The sequence below is a fragment of the Trachurus japonicus genome, chromosome 9 (genome assembly GCF_045865225.1).
Source record: "Trachurus japonicus isolate A0001 chromosome 9, Traja_1.0".
NCBI classification, from domain to species: Eukaryota; Metazoa; Chordata; class Actinopteri; order Carangiformes; family Carangidae; genus Trachurus; species Trachurus japonicus.
In genome coordinates, this window is record NC_140915.1 from 18,545,397 (window position 1) to 18,563,407 (window position 18,011).

Sequence of the window (18,011 nt, forward strand, 5' to 3'; positions counted from 1 at the left end):
CCCGCAGGACCAGCCTATAATGGGAACAGACCAATCTTATCTGTTTAGGCCGTTTACATCCTTCAAAACCGCATTTCGCCCCCTCGCAGACAGCATCAGATGGCTATTCAAACACTGAGGGGTTTGTTTACTTCAAACAAGCGGACATGTAGGCCTAATACGAAATCTCGCGCAACAGGCTCAGTATGTTTACAGGCAGAATAAACAACAGCTCATATTAGAACTAGGGCCCGACCGATTTCGGCGATATCGCGAGCCGATTAAATCGGCCGATTATAGCCCGTTTGAGACTAATCGGTAATCGGCCAAACCTACTGGTTTTACTTTGAAAAGATTCCCCCGCACCGGCGCCGACCTCATGACAAACTCCATCTACTACCACCTCAGTCACAGCACACAGCAGAGTGACTGATCTGTCTCAAAACCAGTGTTGCCACTGGCTTTCTGTTTCCCCTTTTTTTTTTTTTACCGCGGTCGGGTTGTGAATTAATTAATTGATGCTCGTCTCCGGCCGTGTTGGGTCCGAGATTCAACAAGCCGGTCGGGGTCGGGTTTTACCGTTATATACCGGCACGGCAGTATGCTCATTTATCACCAATAAACACAGTAGATGAGGGTGAGTGACTGAGCTGAGGCTGTGTGACGGGTGGGGCGGGGGGTCCGCGGTGTGGAGCATTGCGGGACTCTGACTGCAGCGGGGACTATGTCTCTGCTCCGTGACACTGCTGTGAGACTGACCGCCGGTGAGCGCTTTGACACGGTGCCGGGCACGGCAGCTTGAAAACAGTCTCCAAACCAGAAACGTCTGGAACAACATTGGAAAAAGTCGCTTTTGAAAAAAAAAGAGAGAGAGAGAGAGAGACCCGCCGTGCCGTGTAAAAAAAACAACAACAAAAAAGTATCAAGTGTCATGACTTCCTGTATTTGGCCCTTCAAAATAAAAGCCCATATTGATTTTGACTTAAAGCAGAAGTAAGTGGTCCGGTCGTTTTCGCTAATGCTGCGTTCCAGGCAGGCTTTTGAAATCGTAAATTACAGCTTCAAGTCACAACTTACGACTTTGTAGCATTCCAGGCAACCCACTCGTGTTTTTCCGACCTGTTTTACCGGTGAAAGTCACTATAACGGTCACTCGTAACTTCCGACCGGTGAACTCGTACCAGATCGAACTGGTACCACTTCACGGTCGGAAAAATACGAGTTTCCTTGAACGCACCATAACAGTCCTCGTCCCTACGTCACCACATTCACGCGCATCCCTTGGCTGCACCAAGCTGCACACACAGCCCTGCATGCCGTTCTCTCTCCTCATTGGATAAAAACTGTAGGATACGATAAAAGTTTTCTCCTCGGCTCAGAGCAGAGCAGAGTGACTGACAGACCCGTGTTTCGGTCCAAACACTCTATGTAAGTGATTGCTGTTGGAAGATATAACTATTTAAGACTTATATTAACACAAATATATCACTTACTTCTGCTTTAATTTTGACAAGACAGGGCTCCAAATGTTTGTTTTTTTCCTGCGACCAACACAGTCAACTTGACTTTCACGCGAGACTTCGCGAGTTCGAGCAAGACTTTTTGTATTACGTCTCCTTTTACAAAAACAAACCCCCTAAAAGAGGTAAGATATCTTACTTAGTGATCATAAATACAATTGAGACACCCCTAGTGGACTATTAGCCTACCGTTTCATTGCCTGAGCCTGTGTGTCTCTGACTGGCTCAAATCCAAATCGGCGCATGCATTAAAAAAAAAAAGACTTCCCGCCATCTCATGAAGTGCTGTAAATTAATGTAAGTATAGCTACCTAGCTATTTAATACACTTACTTACTTACTTACTTACTTACTAACTTTAAGAGTTTCAGAATCATATTGTGTCAGGTGTCTGCAGCTCATCTTGTAGGCCTAGGTGTGCCTCCTACCTTTAGTTTTGTTTGCTAGCAACACCTTGGCCTTTGCCCTGCTTGTCCCTCTCTGGCGTCTTCATGTTGATTTTCATAATGCTGTTTCCTCACCACGCCGCGTGTCTGTCCGTTTAGTTTTTCTTATTAGAAATCGATCCATTTTGTGCCCTGTGCTGTGCACGTCACTCTAGTTAGCGGAGCTATCGTAACCTGCATGCGCGGCGCGCACTGGATCAGGTTGTAAACAAATAATGCCGCAAGCTGCGTTGCCAGGTTTGACAGTTGCCCCCTTTTGGAAACAACATAATTGAATGAGAAGTTTAATGTGGATGTTTGAGTGTTTGTAGTGCAGTGTTGAGCTATTAGTGTAGCCTATGTAGCACATTAAAAAAAAGTTTTATAATTTAATTTTAATAGTCTTTGAGTGGTGGTTTGGTTGGGCTTTTAAATTTTTAATACTGAAAACATGGTGACCTCAAAATCAAACTTTGTGAGCTGTTTTCTTAAAATAGTCTAATTTCTCACCTCTGAATTAAAGCAGAAGTAAGCGATACGGTCGTTTTGGCTAACTTCTTGTCAGCCGCCGATGAAGTTAGCAGCCCCCGCCTTCGTCATGGATCTATTGGTCCTCGTCCCTACGTCACCACATTCACGCGCATCCCTTATCTGCACACACAGCCCTTCATGCCGTTCTCTCTCCTCATTGGATAAAGGTTGTAGGATACAAGGAAAGTTTTCTCCTCGGTTTACAGCAGAGCAGAGTGACTGACAGACCCGTGTTTTGGACCAAACACTCTAAGTGATTGCTGTCGGAAGATATAACTATTTAAGACTTATATCAACACAAACATTCCACTTACTAGCTCAGGCTTTTGAGCCGACTATAGAGTCCATCTAATCCATTAGTTCCAATATTGGGACCAGTAGCCTACAGTATGTGAATCTGTCTAGACTAGAGCATGTATGGTAACACATCTGCCATCATGTACTGTAGTTAGTGTGTTTGGTTCTGGTTCAGCATTGTGTGGATCTCCAGAAATGAGGGTTTGCTAGGGTGGGTGTGTAAAAAAAAAAAAAAGAAAAAAGGGTGGGTGTGTGGGTCTGACTTGCTAGCAGTGACAGTTGACTGCAAAAGTTGTTTGTGTGGTACATTCTGTGCCGTATGAACTGTAAAATTGTGTAATATTTTGTTTATCATCATCTAGACTGTAGACATTTCATTGAACAAGCAAGATATGTGAGGATGAGGAAAGCAGGAGGACCCAAACGCAGGCGCAAACACAGGTAAGTACTTGCAAACTGACATTTAATACTTAACAGGCAGGAACAGAACACCATGACAAACAAACAATAATCCGACAAGGAACTGAAAGACACACAAGACTAAATACAACAGAACGGTTTTGAGGGATGTAAACAGTCTTAACAGGTAAGATCGGTCTGCTCCCATTATACGCTGCTGTGGCGATGCGGGGACACAGAGCAATTAAAATGAAAATCTTGAGAATCTTCTTCTTTTAGACCTAAAATATTAGAAAACTATAGCCCCAGGTTGAATTCGCCCGGAATTTATAATAGGCCACTGACACAACACCTGTTTACTGTCATTGCTGATAGTCTGCATATAGGCTACAATTTCAATAGGAAAAACATACAGGCTAAATGACATTTTTCTAATTATATCATACCATTTTTTTTTTCAGATATAGGGTACATTATATGTTTTTGTGTATAATTGCATATTGGGAAATTTAGTCTGTTCAGTATGTGTTATTTCTGCTAATGTAGTTTGTCAGTCTTGTGCAAATCTGCCTTGTTAGCATCAAATATGTTTTGGCCTGCAGCCTTTCTGTGAGGGGTTTAAATACATGAATGGGATCCTCCCATAGTTTAAAGGCATACATATCAGATTCATTGGAAAGTGCCTCTAGGTGTAGATTTGAGTGTGTGAGATTGTCACACACTCGAATTTACTCCCCTACAAGGATAATAGGTGTAGCTGATGGATGGATGGATGGATTCAACTTGCCAGTGTCAGCATGTAAGGAGTCAGTTCTTCTTATATAAGAGACTGACTCAGACCATAAACATGAGCCTCTGCCTTGTCCTCACAGACTACAGAGGACTATGCTTGTTAAAACTGGCTATAACATGTGTGTAGAAAATCTAAGGCACCACCTACACATGACAATCTGCAGCTAGATTATACGTTGTGTGTTGTAAATAGCAGGCTGTGTTTTACTGGGTTATGAAAATACTTCTGACATTTGAAGTGCTGCAGCTGAGAGCTTTAAATTTGAAAGCGGGTGATTTGTGGTGGTGAAGGCATTTTTCCTCATATGTAAAGCAGGTGATGCTTTGCAAGTCCAGGCCAGTCCGTTTACACTGCATTTCATACAAATACCACTGTAGGTAAACTTAAATAGAAAATTGCAGTAAGGAAGTAGTAGGATGCACATATTAAGTGCCCACAAACTAACCTGAGATTTAGGGCCACTGTTTTTCTCTTGGACAATGTATAAGGAGTGTCCCAACTGATGTGCACATCTAGACATAGACAACATGAATGCTACAGGACAGGACACTCTAGTAGTTAGTAACAATGTGTGATTACTGACAGCTAATAGAAAGTGAGAAGCAAGCAAACCTGTTATTTAAAAGAAAATGGGTTATAGAACTACAGTATGAATGGTTTATTGGATGTTACACCCGATACACTCCCATGAATAAGTATATGTTTAACCCTATGAACATGCATCTCTCAGTAGCTGTTAAAAAAATAATAATACATGGTCACACCTGAACCTGTCTCGTGAGCTCCAGACCAATGCCTTATATAATGTGTACTGCATGTGACCTGGGTGTGAATCCCAATTCTTCCCTTTTTGAATGCCAATAAAAACACAGTTTTGTGCATCTTAGCAGAATTGTTTAACCAGTGGAAAAAGGGCTATGGGAAAGTTTTTTGTTTGTTTCACTTGTCACATTTTTTAATTGTTGTAAAGGCTTTAATTGGCAATTATCCAAATATGTGGCAGTATTAGAACATTTTAATGGAAGCAGCTTCCTCTATTAATGACACAGGCACTGTTATTATTGCTTTACTCCCTACACTTTTAATTTGGTGGTCCTGGTGAACAGGAATCATAATGAGTCCTGAGAGCATATGGTACATCCTTTTTCAATAAAAACCATTTATGAGCCCCTCATCAACTGTTTGACAACCTAAAGAATTCTTTATGTTTTATGTTTGTTTATGTGTTTGTGCCTCTTGTGGTTTTATAGTAAAAGTTAAAGGAGGTTTCAATTCAAATTCAGTCAAATGAGTCTGATAAACCTGATCTCAGACATTTACTGTATGTCTCGTTCCACTGTTCATATGCATAGTGGCCCCATATAAAAACATGCTGTAGCCTAAACACCCTCAGTCTGAATTCCAGTGTGCTTAATGTGGCTGTAACAGCAAGTTTAACTGGAGTCTTCATGTCACAGAGTTGTATAGAGGAAAATGAAGCCAGCTTTCTCTTATAACACAGGAGAGGTTACACTTTGTGACCAAGGGGGTCACACAGCTGGTCTTATCCGTTCTTCAACTTCAACAAGGTATGGATCAGCTTGATTACAGTAGCAATCAACATAACAATAACAAAATTGAGACATAAATGGATTGTACTGTGTTTATCTTTCCAATGAAGAGGTGATGCAGCTTCTCAGCACCTGTGACTTGATTCAAATTGAATTTCCATGCACAGTTACATCAAATCAGAAACTTCAGGTCACTGCAAGACTTTGACAGGATCACCCACACCTTTATTTCCAGTAGATTAGATTACACCAGTGCCTCATCAGTAGGTCTTCTTACTGCATCATCCGCATCCTCTGCAGAATGCTGCTGCAAAGGTCCTGAAGGGTATATGACCACATCTCAGTTATAAATTCCCCATGGAGGCTATACCTGACACTCAGAGAACTGATTTAAAAATCCTGCTCCCTGTGTATAATCACTCTGTGGCTCAGTGCCCAAATGTCTCTGATCAGACTCTGACCAATCAAAGTTAAAACTATTCCTTATTGACCGTGGCAACACACTTTTGCCCACCAACCCCTCTCTCTTCCTCTCTGCCACTTTCCTCCTTTCGTTTCTGTCTTTCCAAGCCTCATCTACAAAGAAAAGACATGAGAACACACACACAATCATCATACACAACCAGTGGTGTAGTACACCGTTTATACTTGTATCATTGACTATAGTTTTACTATAGTGGATATACTGAAATATTAATGCATTTTTAGTGGGTATCACGTAGACTACACCACTGCTTTTAACCTCTCTCATGTCTGGATGTCATCTATAACAGCAGGGCAGACTCAGTCTCTGCAGAACTGCATTCCTGTCATTTTGTAACACCAGTTTAAAGACCTAAAAAAAAAAAAAAAGAAGAAAGAAGAAGAAGAAGAAACATGGTTTGTCATATTACAGACAGCAATGGTAGCACTTTTCAATGCCACTCACACAATACTTCATCACTTTGCAAACATACAGTAACATAACATCTCACAGTGCCCTCCAGGCCTTGTCTGTTTCAACATTTTCATCATATTTTTACATTGTACACTGCTCATAATTAAAGGTCTGTCTCTTTGTATGAAGCGGAGCGATCTGTCCACCGTATAATTATAGTTGACAGTAAAGTTCATCATACTAAACACATGTCAAAACAGGTTCCTGTCGGGCTAAATGCAAATCAGACCACTAACAATCAGAGAGCACATATAGTACAGACTATGGAGCGTATGTGTCTGCACATAAAGGCATTGAATCCTTTGTTTACCACCCACAGTAATGATAGTTTGTCGTAAATGTGTCATGCCAGTGAAAATGTTGGGCACTGCGTTCCTTTAACACACATCCATATTCAACTGTAACAGACCCACAGACAATTTACATATTAAAAAAAAAACATCTAAATATTAAAATCATGTACATGTATCAGTATGTGTATATGAATTATATATCAAACATTAAAAATCGAAGTTGGCAACTGGACTTGTATTCATCAGAACCACAACTCTAACTGAATATTACTTTATAACAACTGAATATGGATGTGGAACTGAGATTGATGTGTTGATGCTTAGGTCTACAGCTTCTTTTCATTGGTTTTAAGAGTTTAAGGTGCTGTTGAGTCCCTTTGGATATTTTGCTCCCATACACTTTTACTTAGGTCTAATTTTGTATATGGGACTTTTTGTGAGTCTTTTTTTACACTTTACATTGGTAAAGGTTGTGCAAAATGAGACAAAACGGATACCACTCATTAATACTCATTTTAACCTTACTTAAGTGAATTAACAGAGTTGCAAGCAACGAGCACATTACTGACCAGTGTGATGCTGCACTGTGTCGCAATTTGTTTCTAGACACCGCTCCTTGAATCCAGTGGTTTCTATGAAGAGAGTGAGGATGCTGTAGGAATTGCTGCAGATGAGGAAACAACTCTGTGTCAAATATCAACTCCATCCCTTTTTTGCACCTTGAGTCAGGTCAAAGTACCATCAGATCAAACAAAATCACACACTACTACTCCTTCTCAGGCCTGATGAAGTTCACTGTAGGTCTCTATTCAGCTGTTCAAATGACACAGCCTTTAATGCCTGCTGCAAAAACATTTAGAGCATGTCCATGTCCACTTTTTTTGTGTAATGGCAGAAGAAAACATTGAGATGCACCATTCAGAGGGCTTATACTATACACTCTTTATCAAATAATGTTCTTACCTGAGTGTGTAAGACAAAGTTACACCACTGATACGGTGTACATTTTAGGACATCCTCAGGATCAGACTTCAGTGTCAGACCTCAGATGAAAAGGTATATGGTCTGAGGAAAACCTCTGTCATACTCGCACCAAACTTCATCAGGTCTTCATCACTAAGCCTTCAGAGTTAGACTGAACGGCCTCACACGTTACGCCGTCATCTATAAGCTCTCAGAATCATCATGAACGGCATCATGAAAAAATATGTCACAGTGTGTATCAGGACAACAGCTGATTCGCCAGCAACGACGCTGAAGTTCGCTTCCAACTCACACACACACACACACACACACACACACACACACACACACACACACACACACACACACACACACACACACACACACACACACACACACACACAGGAATGAGTTTTGAAGCGGGCCGACATATAGGCTAGTGAGTGTAGATTCATTGATAAAACTGTAAGGCACACACAATGCCATAGCCTACAGTACACTATTTTCAACATATGTAATGTTGTGTGTCGTTTTTTTAATGATTATTATTATAACTCTCAGTTAATGTTGGCTACTAACTAATTTCCACTAATTTATCCATAAATGGACGAAGTGTTTAACCGGCGAGGATTACGCGCGACTATTACGCACAGCTTAATAGAAATTTGCAGCAGTGACAGAACATGCAACTTAAAAGAGGCCGCATCAAATGCAAAATAAATCAGAATCCAGCACTCATAACAGTAGGGATGGATGGTCCAGACCTCCTCCCACTACGAATCACCTCCGCTGTGCGTAATAGTCGCGCGCGCGTAATGACAGCTCCTCGCCGGTGAAATACATCGTCCATCGTCCGTTTATGGATAAATGGGTGGAAATTAAGCCTACATTAACTGAGAGTTATAATAATAATCATTAAAAAAACGACACACAACATTACATATGTTGAAAATAGTGTACTGTAGGCTATGGCATTGTGTGTGCCTTACAGTTTTATCAATGAATCTACACTCACTAGCCTATATGTCGGCCCGCTTCAAAACTCATTCCTGTGTGTGTGTGTGTGTGTGTGTGTGTGTGTGTGTGTGTGTGTGTGTGTGTGTGTGTGTGTGTGTGCGTGCGTGCGTGCGTGCGTGTGTGTGTGTGTGTGTGTGTGTGTGTTGGAAGCGAACTTCAGCGTCGTTGCTGGCGAATCAGCTGCTGTCCTGATACACACTGTGACATATTTTTTCATGATGCCGTTCATGATGATTCTGAGAGCTTATAATTGACAGCGTAACGTGTGAGGCCGTTCAGTCTAACTCTGAAGGCTTAGTGATGAAGACCTGATGAAGTTTGGTGCGAGTATGACAGAGGTTTTCCTCAGACCATATACCTTTTCATCTGAGGTCTGACACTGAAGTCTGATCCTGAGGATGTCCTAAAATGTACACCGTACACTGATGATTTGCCAACACGGTCAATCATCCATGGTGAACCTATATTGTTCCAGTTCTTATGAAACATCCAACTCTTGAATGTAATGTTCATGCTTGGGTTCAGGTTCAGGGCTGCATGAGGAAACACATCAGAGCATTCTTCTGAGCAGCTTGTTGTTTGCAGTGGTGGTGGTGGTGGTGACCCCCTCATATTCCGTCTGACTCATGGAGGATCTAGTTGATACAGCTATACTGCCAGCTCAAAAAAAAAAAGAGGAAGAATCAAACAAACAAACCGAAAGTATATTATTCAGCAACTGAGAGTACTGACAGTTGAGAGCGACACAGTGACAGTTGACCAAGACACAATTCATCGTGTCACCATTATCAGTGCAGTGTGTGGTAATTAAAGGCATGCATTGCACAAGCATTCATTACTGTCAGGAGTCAAAACAAGGGACACATGAGCATGTGGATGCTGGGCTGTTTTGGTTAACACCACAAACAGGAATGCTGCAGGGCTGGATGAATGAAAAACTGTTGTGTCAAATGTGTATTTTGTTGTTTTTTCCTCGTAAGTAACCACTAAATGCTGGTACTGAGATTCTCGATAAACCCGACTTCTTCCTAATCGTGCAAATACTGCTGAAGAAAAAACAGGTTCAGCTTTTTGATAATCTTGATGCCACTGTTGAATTTGTGGTGATTAAAAGTATTAAGGATGTGGGAGTGGAGTGTGTTTTTAGTGATCTAATGAGGTTCATGTGCTTTCGCAGTCCTTAGACTGTGTCTGTGTTTGTGTTTAATTCAGGCCTCAGCTTGTTAAAACCACCAGCAACAGGCAATTGCTGTCAGATGGTAAGGAGAAAAGTTTACCACAACCTGTCTGAGGCCCCGCAACTTGTTGTGACTCATTTACTCTCTGTTTACATGTTGTCTTTCAGCTCTTCAGCTGTTTTATTAATCCATTTTATTCAAAAGACACTTCACTAAATCCAGGGTGTTAACCCAGACTGGGCAGTTATTAATCTTGACATGACCATCATGTGGACAAACCCGGAAAAAGGAAACAATCAGTACACCGATGGATAACCATTTCTTAAGAAAATGTGTTTATGATCTGCAGGTTTCATGTGATGTAAAATATGGGGGCAGAATGTGGAACATCCTGCAAACAGCAGCACCATGCAATTCCAGTCATAAAAAAAGAAGTGGTACAGTAGAATAATTACAAGCAGAGGCTGGGTGTGAGTCTCCTCCTACATGTATGGTGAGGGAGGAGAGGTACAGCGTCTGTAAATAAATACCTGCTGCAAGAAACAAGAGGAAACGGTGTCTTCCAGACCTTCAGAAAACAGAGAGACTCAGGTGAGAGCCACAGATCACTGCAGGCAGAGGAGGGCGTTTATGTTTAGATTATTGCACTTTTTAATTATCACCACCCTGAGAGTATTTGTTGAAATTATTTGTGAATTTGTTGTCTTTTTTTTCTCTCATTTTTAATTGATGTGTTTTCCTTTCAGCCTCCACAACCAAACACAAAAATGACAGGTCAGTGCACTATTTGCTTTGAGTTCTGCATCATCATCATCACGGGGCAGGAATCGTACTGTCTATATCCTCAGTGGTTGTTCCACAGTTATGCTTCTTATCTGCACTAATGTCTCATCAGTTGATAATGTATTTTGTTTTCCAGATGCAAGCTTTCAGAAGGAGTTCCTGGAAACCCACAACGCCTACAGGGCAAAGCACAACACCCCTCCTATGACCCTCAACAGTGAGCTGACCGCTACGGCTCAGAAATGGGCCGACCACCTGCTGGCAAGCGGCACCCTGGCTCACAGCCAGACAAATGACGGAGAGAACGTCTTCAACATGTACAGCTCTGCAACCATCACACTGTCAGGTGCATTATTTTATTTTATTTTTCATTCTTTTATCAAGTCATTCTTTTGTATAACTCAGTCAGTCAAACTTTCCACATCACAGTGAGTGATGTCTTACTCTTGCATTTGCTAACATATTCTGTTATGCAGTTATTTTCACACACAGATTCAGAAGCTTAAAAGTTTGGAATGTTAAATAAATAAATATAAACATAAACATAAAAATAACAACATGCAGCTATGAAATAAGCCCCCAAATAAATAAATTAGGTCAAATGTGTAAAAATGAATACACATATAAGTGAGTAAATAATTAAACATAAACAGGTAAATAGCCTTTAATTATATTTTAGTTTTTCATAGAGATGTCTGAAGATTTTTAATTAATATTTTTATATAGCTGTTCTGGGGCTGTTGCTTAGGCTTGAATCTGTGAAAAAACCACACTACTCGACTTTTGAACATAACACATGGAGATAAAAAGAGATGATTGTGGCATTAGGAAATAAAAGTCTTCAGGGACTACAGTAATAATTAAATGTGGAGTTAAATAACAAAAGTCCCCTGAAATAAATACAGTAAATAATATTTATTCAAGTATTTTTTTTAAAATAATAAATATTTATTCACTCTCCTATATGTTTATATTTACATATTCCTTATATTCATCATCTCATTTATATATTTTATAGCTTTATTGAGATGGGAATCCATATTACAGTAAAGGAACTGTTTTGTATTTCCAATGATTCAGTTCAATATTCTTTGCTGTCACCAGTGAGTCAAACCGAGCACCTACATTCAGGCTATAAAACAACCACTAATGCAAATGTTTTCTCCCACAGGGAAAGAAGCTGTGGATTCATGGTACAGTGAGATCAAGGATTACAACTGGGGCGAGCCTGGATTCACTGGCAAAACTGGTGAAGTATCTCACACCTGATCATAATTTAAATAAATGTGAATCTAAAATATGCATAATTTAATAGTTAAAGCCTAAGACTAGATGAAGTCTTTGGTTTGTAATGCTGCTATGTGATATGTTGTTTAGATGTTAGTCAGTCTCATTTAGTTTTGGATGTAGGTTTAAAATGTCATTTTAAACTCCACACTTTTACCTGACTTACTATGGTGCTTCCTCCTGTATAGGTCACTTCACTCAGGTGGTGTGGAAGGATAGCACTGAACTGGGCGTGGGCATGGCCACTGATGGCAATAAGGCCTTTGTTGTGGGGCAGTATCGGCCGGCTGGTAACATGAACATGGCAGGATACTTTGAGAAAAATGTCCTCAAACTAGGTAAGATGTTACCGCTGAGTCTATTTTATTGTCTAAATACATTAAGCATGTTTTCCATGTTTACTATACTAGATATCATGTAAACATTGTATATTTTTCCTTTCAACATATTCAATTTAACAGCTATATACTTTACTTATTTTACATCTATAATTTGTTGATTGTTTTGAGAATTCCAGCTTTATATTGAAAAGAAATTAGCAACTTCTATAGATAACACATTAGTAGATTGTTGTAAATGTCTCCCATACATCCAACTACTATCTGAAATAATCACAGTAAAAATAAAGTCACATCTGACATTAGCTCAAATATTTGCAATGTTAACACACTATCGCAAGACAATACATTGCCATACATCACAATCTACATTACATTTTAACTTCACCTTCTTTTGCAGCAGCTTTACTGTGAGTGTGCAGGTTTCACTTGTTCATCTGCTGCATGTTTCCCACAGCAGCAGCTGTTGATGCTTCAGTTTCATCATCATCATTGACGATTTCATATTACACCAATATTTACTGTTACTTTTCAGCATAAAGGCTGTGAATTTTACAGCTGGTGGAACACACAATACCTCTGGACAGGATGCCGGAGGGAGCCAAAGGAAAACCTGCACACTGCTGTAGATGACCTGGACCATCCCTGCAGTTCAACATGCCACCATACCTCATGTTCCATGCTGTACATAAGAAAACAAAAGAATGAATGAATAAATGAACATTCAATAAAACATTGCAAATGGAGATTGTATTTGATCATGTCAAGATTCAGTAAAAAAAAAAAAAAGATGAATCATTGTGGAATTTGTGTTTATGATTTTTAGGGTTGGGTTAGCCTATAGTTTAACCACATACCTATAACTTCTTATATCACCACAAAAGTATGATTGAGTTGGAGAAAAAGTTTTTCAGCACAGTCACTTTCTTTTATTTACCACTATTAAACTCTCATGCACACAACACTCTCTTTCTCTGAGAAATATACTCATTCACCTATACATTGCATAAAAGACCACAATGTGGGTGGTCTTTCAGATATTTTGTTGGTTTGCAAGCTTGGTTCAATAACAACCCAGCCTTCATGAATGTTTGCTTTCCACCATCCCTCCCTTTCTTCGGGCCAACAACCCTATGAGAGCCTGCAGGCTATGGAAATGGCCTGTGGTGATGTAATTATGGAGCCAGGCCAAGATTGGATCTGACACACCAGAGGGGTTTTCCCCTGTTGCCTAGAACATAGCTTGTGATGTGGATGAGGTCCTTTGGCCTTATCCAGTACACAGGCATGATCTTGAGGCTGAATAATTCACCTGAGTTTGATTTTATATTTCCCAATGTGTTCCTCATTTGTATAGCCTACCAAAATTATATTTTACTGTATGCAAGTATTCAGATACTGTTACCGAGTCCTGAATGCTTTTTAGAGAACATGAAATTTCCTCATTCTGTTATTGAGAACAAACATTTCTGGCGCTACAGGTTCTGAACACTGTGATCCATTGTTCTCTGTGGTGTGTAATGAACAAAGGTGGTGTTTTTAATGTGGTTGTCTCGTGTATGATCTGATGACAGGGCTTGTGGTTCAAGTGAATGTAGTTGGACAGCTGGGTTTGTGGTTACAGTTACTCCAAGAAAAAAAAAAAAAAACTTGGACGGTTTCCAGAGAAGTGTTTTAATGAGGCAAAGAACTTCACCAGTTCAAATTTAGTTCAGAAAACTTCCACTAGGTGGCAGCATAACACAACAAAACACTGTTCCCTGCTCTTCCTCTTGTATGAAAAACAGGACACAAAAATGTGAGCTGATAGATTGTGTTACCAGCCTTTCACACTGAGTATAATTCAGCTAGTGACAACACTTCCCTGTAAACCATTTTACATATTTGCTTTCATGAAATCAGCACCAGTTTAAAACCACAAGAGAAGTAACAAGTAGCCTATCACATTTACATTTGAATAAATGAATAAACTCTCTGTTTTTTTTCTTCTCTCAATATTCATGACTAGGCAGTAATTTTATTTAAACAGAATAAAAAAACACTGGTTTCATATCTCAGACTGGTCAGTCATGTTCATAGGCCAGTCTCTCAAGAGTAGCCTACAGACTGGCTCATTTGAAGCCAAAAACTTCAGACATCTCAGGCTTATGACCAATTTTCCCATGGCAACAATAAGATAACGGGAAGACTTTTAGAGACTAAGTGATTGTTTTGTCTTTTTGTTTGTCTGATTTTCCAGATTATAAATTTTCAGTCTTTGTTAAATTTCAAAATGAAAACATCTTTGTAACAGTTAGTGAGGGGAAAATTGAGCTGAGTAATTTGATGTTCTTCCTCAGTCTGATATTTTTTTCACACCTTATTTACCCAGAATTCACCACTGCCTGTTATAAGATGGTAAAGCACTAAACAGCTTGTGCAACAGATGGATTTATACTCTGTGTAACTGAATCTCACACACGGTCAAAGCAAAATTCTCACTTTATGTGGAGGCTGTCGTTATTGCTGTGTTAATAGATGACAGTGAAATCTCCATGGTTTCAAACATATCTGTTTGATCACCATCCTCCATGTTGTAGGCTGACATAGAGCGCCCCCTTGTGACTGCAGGTTCTCAGACAGAAACGTGGTGACTCCACCTCACAGACAACACTGTCAGAAATCCAGACAGTGACGAAACCTGATTGTCTCGTGCTTTCTTTGAGGTTTGTTCTTCCGTTGTCCAACTGTTTGTTGCTGAATAAAGAGAATAAACGCAGACAATGCAGAAGTAAGTCCTCTATGTTGTGGTTTTATCATTGTATCAACACCTGCTCAGGGTTTTAGATGTCTACACATACTCCTCAATCACATCATTTTTTACCAGCAAAAAAACACTTTTATGTGTGTCAGTGCCACTGACTGAAGAGTTTTAAATGTTGAATGTGATCATATTAGTTCTCTAAAATAGGCTACTTCATGTAATTCTGTAAACTAGTGTTACAAAGATGCAAATGAGAACAAACAATAGCCAACCTGTGCAGACCACATAAAGCCACCAGCCCTGACTATTCTGTGGTTATTATTACATTATTATATAACTGTAGGCTATTCATGTCTCCACACTTACTTTCAAATTCGCTTTCATTTCCATCTCAGGAGTTTTCGACTGTATTTTACGTACTTGTGATACTATAATGGTGACTAAATCTGTATACAAACCAACATTTAAAATACATATCAAACATAATGTCTATAGTAGTTCAAATGTCCCATAATCAGCTTCACATATGAATTGTAAATACTGTTTTTGCATGTTAAAATGCATGTAAATGTCAGCTGTATGCGGATACATGGATGGATATTTCATATAAACTAGAAGATTAATGACATACTTGTATGTAGCTAATGCAAATATGGATGTGTATGCTTAAATGTTGTAGGCCTACACTGATGTTACATGAATATAGACATACCAAGGCCTGCCAATGTATGTTGTAGTTATAATATTAAATTGAATGGTCATACATTTAAGTATTAAAAATGAATGGTTGATGGATTAGAACTTCTCTCGTCATATATCAGGAGGAGGAGGACATGTGACACCTTATGGATGACAAATATCCATAGACTGTGGGATAAAAAGGCATACCATATGTCAACGTCATATGTGGTAAACACAGTAGCCTACGTCATTGCATTTCTGGGTAGGTCCTTTCTTTTTTTATTTTTTATTTTATTTTAAATAATACACCTTTTTTTTTTAGTTTGCATCTGATTGAATGTTTTTCCCATGTTCCCGAAATTATAGCCTAAAACACAGAAAGTCATTTTGAAAACATGCAGGCTACTGCTTTTTTGGCACACACTGACAAGCTATGTTATTACTCTTATTTCATCCTGTAGGCTACTTGTCTGTTTGGTCTATTGTGTGTCCTTCTCCTTTGGCAGTAGGCTACTCGAGCGGAACACACATTCCCGGTTTTGTGGTTTTTCGTCCCTGTCGAGCTCATAGCGGTGCTGCACCTCTCGGGGCGTGGTGTGCGCGTAGTCATTGTCGACGCAGACAGTGTTGAAAGGCCTGACAACCATACATCCATGCTGAAACCCCACTCGCGGACAGTTGTTCCACGATGACATTCAATGCGATGGAGAAAGGGATGTGGGTGGGTGTTGTTGAAGGATCCAGTTTTAAGGCAGGAAGACATTTTTCTGGTACAATTTTCTCCCATTTAAAAAACCACATTTCCCATAAACCCCCACGCATTGTTTTAGACCCTCCCCTTTGCTGCTGGCATCCACTCATAATGGAAGTGATTTTCCCGTCAGCCCCCAAACTCTGCATTGCAGTCCTGAAGCCATTAGAGGCAGACAGCCACTCTGCTGATCACATTTGATGATGAATAAAACATGATGTGTCATGACATCATGCTACAATGCAGCGCTTTTAAGCTCATCACTAAAAAATGATATTAATTCACCCAGTTGTTACTGAATCACAGAATCTGACAGACTGACAGTAGATAAACCAGACCTTTCTCCTGGTGCACACAGCTGGCCCTGCAACAACGCCCTGACATTATGGAGCTGTTGGTGTATTTCTGTAACGTGATATCCTGTGGGAGCAGTGTGGGCAGATGCATCCTGGACTTTCCCCTGGACCACGCTGACCACCATGTTTTTTGTGCACTATGGAGCCATGACTGTGCATAACCCATTGCTGACTGTCTGGCTATATTAGCATCAAATGGATTTCTTCACTCCAATCTCTGGAGAGCAGCCAAACAGACGCTCCTATGTGTCTCTTAAAGGCACAAAGCACAGAGGATGGAGGGCTGCAGTTCTCCCTCTGGATCAAGGAAAATCTTTCTCTCTTTTTTTTTTCTAAAGATTTGGCAGATTCAGACACATTTCCAGTTGTCACTTTGAGGCTTTCTTATAATATTTTTAGCTTTAAAGGCCTGTCACTACAAAGATAGTGGAGCTGAGAGGGGGAAAAAATTATTTGAAGATTCGTGTCACAGAACGAGTGGCCTCCATTTTCTCTGCTAATTTTATCATCAAAATCCTGATGCTACTGCAGAGACTCCAGTCTTGCTGTGCTGCTTTCTTAGGTTGAAAGGCAGCGATAAACCATATTAATTTGTATCAAATCTTTTTGTAAACTTAATCAAGCAATGGCTGATGGTATAGTAAATGTAGATGTCACTCAGAATTGTTAACTTGTGCACTGATGACAAAAAAATGCAAGAACTTCAATAGGAAACTAGATTCTACAGCAAATGGCATAAACATGGTCAACTGTAACATCAGGACAATGGGATATAAGTCACATACGGTCTGGAATATCTCAGGGAATGTCCAGTAGCACCTGAGCAAACACAGCCCACACACAATAGCCTATATGTCTATAGTATGGTGACAGTGACAACATGCACAAGGGCCGCACAGTGTCACTTGATGTACCAGCTGTCCATAACAGCACACAGAAGGATGTGGTTACAGCTGGGACTATGTCCTTATTCCTTTACATGGATGAGCCACAGTTGAGCCATGTTTGGTCAGGATGTTATGCACAGAGCTGCAGCTTTATCTCACCACAGGAGGCTGTTTGCTTGGAAAGAGCATGCAGGGGTGAGGTCTTTTACATAGTAGAAATGTATATGAACAATGAGTTTTTTTGGCCTGCCATCCAACACGGACATGCCAGGAAAGTGAATCCTTAAAAAACGTGTAGCAAAAC

The 18,011-nt window shown here is 40.0% G+C and overlaps 1 protein-coding gene across 1 annotated transcript; it reads left to right on the forward strand.

The window, feature by feature from the left end:
* Positions 1–3,151: 3,151 nt before the first annotated feature.
* LOC146981278 (Golgi-associated plant pathogenesis-related protein 1-like) lies at positions 3,152–13,022 on the forward strand. Its single transcript, XM_085787949.1, has 6 exons — positions 3,152–3,192; positions 9,916–9,962; positions 10,777–11,010; positions 11,836–11,913; positions 12,140–12,289; positions 12,825–13,022. The coding sequence occupies exons 1-6, from the start codon at positions 3,152–3,154 to the stop codon at positions 12,827–12,829; spliced, it is 555 nt and encodes a 184-aa protein (XP_085644075.1). The 3' UTR covers positions 12,830–13,022.
* The last annotated feature ends 4,989 nt before the right edge of the window (positions 13,023–18,011 follow it).

Coding starts and splice junctions, on each gene's coding strand:
- LOC146981278 (XM_085787949.1), top strand. CDS start 3,152: ATGAGGAAAGCAGGAGGACCCAAACGCAGGCGCAAACACAG. Junction 3,193..9,915: donor AAACGCAGGCGCAAACACAG/GTAAGTACTTGC, acceptor TGTTTAATTCAG/GCCTCAGCTTGTTAAAACCA. Junction 11,914..12,139: donor TGGATTCACTGGCAAAACTG/GTGAAGTATCTC, acceptor CCTCCTGTATAG/GTCACTTCACTCAGGTGGTG.